Source organism: Aspergillus piperis, assembly GCF_003184755.1.
Source record: "Aspergillus piperis CBS 112811 unplaced genomic scaffold BO85scaffold_1, whole genome shotgun sequence".
Taxonomy (NCBI): Eukaryota; Fungi; Ascomycota; class Eurotiomycetes; order Eurotiales; family Aspergillaceae; genus Aspergillus; species Aspergillus piperis.
Window position 1 is genome coordinate 2,094,469 of NW_020291591.1, and position 6,209 is coordinate 2,100,677.

A 6,209-nucleotide genomic window follows, 5' to 3' on the forward strand; every position below is an offset into this window, starting at 1 on the left:
CCCCCCCTATTTACATTCTACCCATACGACTTAACTTTTTTTTTCTTCTCTTTTCTTCTGATATCCCGAATTGTTCGTGACTGGTTCTATCACATCCATGTCTTCATGTGATGCTGTTTTCCTCGAGAACAGGAGGTGTAATTTACATACAATTGTGAAAGGAATGCCATAGTGCCAACTCTGTTAAGGTGCGCAAAGTTGTGTGCTGCTTGCTACTTGCTCCTTGTAAGCGTCCCATGTTTCGAGAACCAATGTAATCAGTATCCCGAAATGTGAGACTTTGAAAAAAAGATGTTTCTCCAGTTAGTATTTGTTGGTCTTTAATGCTAGCTAGCTGGCAACAATCTAATCATGATCATTACGGTGGACGCATAGTACCAAAATAGTTCTTATAGAGAACCTTGTCCGCAATTGCTCGCAATTTTATTACACTACTTTGGTTATCAAGGATGGTATGTAGTACTGCTACTATAGCCCGTGAAGGCTGCTTTACTCTGCTTGCCACAGTTAACGAGCAAGATCAATGAAGATGGACATGTTTCGAATACTCGAAAGAAAGGCCACTTGAATTCGGTAATAAAGAATAAGCGGCAGAATCAAGAAAGAAAAACCACAATCACAAAAAAACCAGCATGGTCAGGAAAGGACCTGATTTGAGGAAAAGGCAAAACAAAACTCCAATTGTACACCAGTTATCCCTCCATATTATGATCCCGTCCAGAGATAATACACCCCTTTACTCCATGTCCCTCCAGATAAGGCAATGAATGAAACAAAACATGCTAACTTGAAAGGGTTGATTTAAGTTGAGGATACAGCGCTTACGCGCGTTTCCGAAGGACTCTACGAGCTGCAGTTGGAGCTGCTTCACCACCGGCAGGAGTGGGAGCTCTTTTGCTGGTAGCGGAAGTTGTGTTTCTCTTCGCGGTCGCGGAGGTTGCTTGGCTTCGGGCGACTGTTGTCTTCTTCGTGGTGGCGCTTGAAGTCGATGCCGTTGTTGCCTTCCGGGCACCGGCACCTGTCCTTGTTGGCTTGGCAACGGTTGTTCCGGAGGATGCGGACGATGACACACTGCCTCTGCGTTCGAGCTGGCGAGTTGCTGGCCTTGGCAGTGGTGATCGCGTAGTCTTGCTGGTAGCTGTGGCGGCTCGGCTGGCGGGTCTCTTGGCCTGTGATGGGGGCCTGTTGTCCTTGATTGAGGTGGATGTACTCTTGACTGGCCGGATGCGAGTGTTGTCTGCCAGTGCAGGAATGCTAGCGGATGTAGATTTGAGTGGACTGATGGGTTTCAACGGTGACATGGGTCTTGCAAGGTAGGAAGAGTTCGTGGGCTTCTCGGGTGAGGCGCGTAGCGGCGAGTGTGGATATGTTCTGGAGTTGGACGTCTTGGGTGAGAGAATTCTGTAGTCTGCACCCCTCATCTCCTGGGACACAACACGCGAAGTACCAGCAGCGGCCCCAGGTCCACGTCTCTTGGGATTCTTGAGGACATCGAGCTGTTCGCCAGCTGCAGGGGCGTTTTCTTTGTCGGAATAGATTTCTCCGTGGCTGGATGGTCGAGTCAGCTAAGCTCAACAATACACAGTTGTACATGTCATGTGTTCAGGCCATACCTTTGCTTCTTGACTCTGCGGGCACTGGGGCTCGCAGCAGAGGCCTTGCGCACATTGGGGCTAACAGATACGGTTCTAAAACTCCTTGACGCCTTGGCTGGGCTGAGGAGTTTCCGAGGAGAGAGATTCGCTTGTTGGGCCCGGACAGAGGCCATGTGTTTCTCCAGCAGCTCACCCATTGTCGCCTTACGAAGAGCAACGGGAATCCGATTCACGCGTCGTTCAATCCGTGCTCGAAGGTCGTTCGCCTGGAGGGCATACTGTGCGCGAAGTTTGCGGGCGCGCTCGGTGACTGTGGCTATGTTAGTGGGATTTCAAGATAAGCGAGGTATCGAGAGAGCGCACGTTCGAGCTGCAAGTTGTCAATTAAAGCTTGCTTTTGTCTGCGGGTAATTCGAAGCTTCTTCCGAGGAGGGCTGTTCTCAGGTGTCCTTGCTTCGTCATTGTGGGACGCGTCTTCGGCAGACTTGCGTTTGGCGGAGAGTGAACTCATTGGGGCGCAACGTGAGTGGTCGATGTGGGTGGTGAGAAACAGCGATAAGAGGAGTAATAGGTGAGCTGGATTGCGTATAATGTGTTGTGTGGAGGAGTTGGGGCGGAAGGGATGGAAATCGAGAGACGGAGGGGAGCGCGTTGGAGTGAGTTCTGGAGGAAAGCGGATGGCGGAGAGGATAAACAAGCGCTGACTTAATTCGTGGTTAGCTCCGATCGGGACGGTGTGACATCTGCGTCCTCAGCAGCAGCAGCTCCATCATCATCCCTCCTCCGCCAACCTCCATCATCCACTTCCCCCCATCGCTTCCCTTGCTCCCACGCTCCGAACATATACTTCTCAGGAATTCTTGCTTCTTTTCAAATTTGATTGATCATACCTACACATTTCTATCATCAACCTCGCCGGTCTCCTTCCAAGATGTCGCTCGAAGCTACCATGATCATGTCCGTCTAGCCACCTTCATCCCAAGCTCTGTGCGCACCTACTAACACCATCTACAGTGTCGACAATAGCGAAAGCAGCAGAAATGGAGATTATACGTAAGTTGCCTGTTCTGAAATACCCAGAATCGTACGCCTGGATCCGTTTCTAACAGCTGCCAGCTCGACACGATGGCAAGCTCAGATCGACGCCGTGAGCGTCATTCACACCACTAAGATGCGCGTGCACCCTCAGTCTGCTGTTGGCCTTATGAGCATGGGTGGAAAGGGTCCGGAGGTCCTTTCGACATTTACCACCGACTTTGGTGGTATCTTGGCTGGTCTGCATCGCACGAAGATCCATGGCACTGCCCACCTTAGCTCCAGCATACAAGTGGCCGGTGTATGTTTTCCAACCACCCCATCGTCTCTTTCTTTAGATACTGTACTGTTTATGGAATTGATTGCTAACCTGGTGACTGGCGCAGCTTGCCCTCAAACACCGCTCCGAGAAGTCCCAGAGACAGCGCATCATCGTGTTCTCCTGCTCTCCCATCGAAGAAGACGAGAAGACATTAGTGAAGCTGGCCAAGAAGATGAAGAAGAACAATGTGTCCATCGATGTGATTGCCTTCGGAGATCTGGAATCCGATCAGACCAAGAAACTGGAGGCATTCGTCGAGAACGTCAAGGGTGGCGACGGCTCTAACCTCGCCATCATTCCCCCGGGCCCCAACTTGCTGAGTGAGGAGCTTCAGGTCACTCCCATCCTCGGTGGGGACAGTTCCGGCGCCGATGGTGCAGGTCCCGAAGGTGGTGATGGTGCCTTCGGATTCGAGGATGCGGCTGAGAACGACCCCGAACTGGCATTCGCCCTCCGTCTATCTCTGGAAGAAGAGAAGAACCGGCAAGAAAAGGAGAAGCGGGACCGGGAGGAGCAGGAGCGCAAAGCCAACTTGGACAACATTCCCGAGGAGGGCTCCAGCGGGAGCAAAGACAAGAAAGAGGATGGTGACAAGATGGACACTGCTTAATGTGGAGACCAGAACAACCTCCTGGATGATTTGATGCATACCCGGCGTTTTAAATGTACTTTCGTTTTCTTGCTGTAATTGTAGAAAGCGGTTGGTTCTCCAGCAACTCGCTTTTGAAACGGATGCGATCTAATATGTAGATCTATCGCCATCGTAACTTGATGTTGTTCCATGATACAAACTATGACGCCCAGATATCAAACATGTCCATGCATGCAACCGCAAAACCAAAAGCAAAATTATAACAACAAAGAAAAAAGTATCAATCACAACCCCACCACCACCACCACCACATCGCAACCTCAATAATAAAACCCATCTAGCCCATCCCATCCCATCAATCAAGTCCTCCCCCTCAACCAACCCTGCAAATTCCGATCAAACGCCTCACATCTCACCGGCATTTCCAACTGATAAAACGGATTCTTCATAACAAAGTCCGCATACAATTCATATATCTTCTTCATAACCACCTCGATATTTGCCATCAGCGGATCCGTAAACAAGAGGAACTTGGTGCCCGTCAACGTCTGGAAACACGTTAATCGGAACTTGTCCGTTTCTAGACACTCGAGACCCGTCGCGGGTACTCCGGGGTTCGGATACGAGTATGAAGCTGTAAAAGGGGTAGGGGTCGATGATGTGGCGGAGGGAGAAACGACATTGTTGGGGGAGGGTGTGGTCGCGGTGGTGGGTGTTGTTGCGAGTGCTGCGGCGGGGGCGAGGGGGAGCTTGGGGGTGATGGAGCGGGTGATAGCGTGGACACTGTGCAATCAATGAGAAGAGAATGATTAGTAGGTTACTCTTATGAGAACCTATATGTAGTAGGGAGGATGGATGTAGCTGTTGGATTGGCTGGTGTGTACGTACCCGTGAAACGTGCCCGCCAGGACGAGGTAGTCGTTTGTCGAGAGCTTGCGCAATCCTGGCTGGAATTCGCGCTGGTAGACTAGCCCGCCGGCTTTGTTGATTATTATGAGAGAGAATACAGCCCTAGATGGGGATTGTTAGGAGTTGGGCTTTTGCTGGAGGGGGTTTTTTGGTTGCGACGTACATTGCGGAGGAGGGGGCTCGTGATGGTGATTATAGGTGTCGGGGTTGGACAGTGATGTTGTTGTCCTTTTATGCAGGGCGTCAGGATGTTGGCGCATGCAGCATCACTTGGTTTTGCTTGTTGTGGATAGGTATGGTGATGGTAGAGGGGGATTGTTTCTGTGTTTGCGCATTCACATCGTAATTGTTGTTGTTGGTGTCATCATAGCATGGGCGTCTTTGACGGAGACATTGCGGAGTGCGCTGCTGCTTGTTGGTTGGGTGGGTTGTCTATACTGCACCTAGTTGTTCAGGATCGTTGTGTCTTCACCGCCCTGAGGTAGGGGGTGTCAGCCAATAGTGTGCTTGTGTTCATACATTGCTGTCGAGTTTTAGATGGCAGCATCGTTCTTCGCTGCTAAACAAGGTAGAAAGACATTCTGGAGTTACATTGATCGTGATCTTGTTTTCAATGTGTTACGGGTATAGTGGTTTATCAGTACTTCTATTTTCTAAACTCGAGAAAATGTGCCAGTAATATCAGTAACTTGAATTTGCAAGATCAACCTGCTATCTTAACGGATGATATCAAGCTTCCAAAACAACGCAACATACAAAAACTGTCATACATGCCACTAAATCTTAACGCTCATTATCATGATAACCAGTATGACATTCCCTCTCAAACCCAGACTTATACCCCCTCAAGGAGCCGCCACAACAGTAGAGACCTCCACCATATTCTGCAGTCATAATTAGCCAACATCCACAACCCAAGCAGCGCAACAACACAAGGAATGGTTCCAACTTACCGGTCTCCTCTCAACAATATGCTCCGACTGCACCGACTTCGTCACATACTTCACGGCACCCTCCCCACCTCGTCCCCCAGCCCTCAAATACTCCAAATAATCCGGCGCTCCCGGAATATCCGTGTTATCAGCAATAACACTCGATCCGACCCTAAAGAGGCCCAAATCCTCACACAGCTTCAAATCGCTCAGGTAGAACTTCTCCCAGTGATCAAAGAAAGCCACATCGACTCCTCCCTTCACAATCTTGCCCTCCTCAACCAGCTTCGCCAATGACTCCGACGCAGGCCCCACCATCACATGCACAATGTCCTCGACGCCTGCCACGCGGATTATGTCCCTCGCTACGCTCGCCACCTCCTCGCTGACCTCGAAGGTGTAGACGTGCAGCCCCTCGGCGAAGGGACCGTGCAGGTCGCGAAGAATGGCAGCCCATGCGACGGCGGAGCACCCGATGTAGGTGCCAAATTCGATCACAACTTTGGGTGGGGATTCCATGGACATAAGGGCTTCTTTAGCGACGTTGAGCTTGGCTTGTTTGAAGTTCATGAGGCGTGCGGTGCGGCTGAAGAGGTCGAGGGCTTGGTATACGGCCCAGGGGTTGTTGTTTAGGGCATCGCTGGGCTGGGAGAGGATGTAGTCCCGGGCCAATTGGGCGTTGGTTTGAAGGATCTGGTGTAGATAGGTATTAGATTGGAGGGGATTGTAGAAGGGTTGAGGCAGGCTTTGCTTGTTGTTGGGGACTTACTGTGTCTTGGGAGGCCATTGTTGTGTTTGAGGAAGTAGTAGGTTGTAGTTCGGGT

The 6,209-nt window shown here is 50.6% G+C and overlaps 4 protein-coding genes across 4 annotated transcripts; 1 reads left to right on the top strand and 3 right to left on the bottom strand.

The window, feature by feature from the left end:
* Positions 1 to 515: 515 nt before the first annotated feature.
* Positions 516 to 2,262, bottom strand: BO85DRAFT_515766 (uncharacterized protein). Its single transcript, XM_025664806.1, has 3 exons — positions 1,959 to 2,262; positions 1,614 to 1,905; positions 516 to 1,548 (listed from the first exon to the last, which is right to left on the bottom strand). The coding sequence occupies exons 1-3, from the start codon at positions 2,104 to 2,106 to the stop codon at positions 822 to 824; spliced, it is 1,167 nt and encodes a 388-aa protein (XP_025521158.1). The 5' UTR covers positions 2,107 to 2,262; the 3' UTR covers positions 516 to 821.
* Positions 2,263 to 2,526: 264 nt separating this feature from the next.
* BO85DRAFT_455270 (proteasome regulatory particle base subunit RPN10) lies at positions 2,527 to 3,562 on the top strand (the record flags this gene model as incomplete). The annotated part of the gene is made up of 4 exons (XM_025661375.1): positions 2,527 to 2,552; positions 2,610 to 2,648; positions 2,712 to 2,931; positions 3,017 to 3,562. 4 exons carry the CDS (start codon positions 2,527 to 2,529, stop codon positions 3,560 to 3,562), a joined length of 831 nt encoding a protein of 276 aa, XP_025521159.1.
* BO85DRAFT_444538 (trafficking protein particle complex subunit 4) lies at positions 3,548 to 4,823 on the bottom strand. Its single transcript, XM_025659032.1, has 3 exons — positions 4,617 to 4,823; positions 4,433 to 4,555; positions 3,548 to 4,327 (listed from the first exon to the last, which is right to left on the bottom strand). Coding segments are annotated over exons 1-3 (549 nt in total). The 5' UTR covers positions 4,619 to 4,823; the 3' UTR covers positions 3,548 to 3,903.
* Positions 4,824 to 5,105: 282 nt separating this feature from the next.
* On the bottom strand, positions 5,106 to 6,209 carry BO85DRAFT_444539 (putative O-methyltransferase). Its single transcript, XM_025659033.1, has 3 exons — positions 6,155 to 6,209; positions 5,407 to 6,078; positions 5,106 to 5,337 (listed from the first exon to the last, which is right to left on the bottom strand). The coding sequence occupies exons 1-3, from the start codon at positions 6,170 to 6,172 to the stop codon at positions 5,299 to 5,301; spliced, it is 729 nt and encodes a 242-aa protein (XP_025521161.1). The 5' UTR covers positions 6,173 to 6,209; the 3' UTR covers positions 5,106 to 5,298.

Bases quoted from the DNA above. Each gene is read 5' to 3' on its own strand.
- BO85DRAFT_515766 (XM_025664806.1), bottom strand. From the start codon at position 2,106: ATGAGTTCACTCTCCGCCAAACGCAAGTCTGCCGAAGACGCGTCCCAC. The intron at 1,906-1,958 runs GTGCGCTCTCTC...ACATAGCCACAG, and splicing joins TGACAACTTGCAGCTCGAAC to TCACCGAGCGCGCCCGCAAA. The intron at 1,549-1,613 runs GTATGGCCTGAA...TCGACCATCCAG, and splicing joins CGCAGAGTCAAGAAGCAAAG to CCACGGAGAAATCTATTCCG.
- BO85DRAFT_444538 (XM_025659032.1), bottom strand. The intron at 4,328-4,432 runs GTACGTACACAC...TTGATTGCACAG, and splicing joins CTGGCGGGCACGTTTCACGG to TGTCCACGCTATCACCCGCT.
- BO85DRAFT_444539 (XM_025659033.1), bottom strand. The intron at 5,338-5,406 runs GTAAGTTGGAAC...TTATGACTGCAG, and splicing joins ATATTGTTGAGAGGAGACCG to AATATGGTGGAGGTCTCTAC.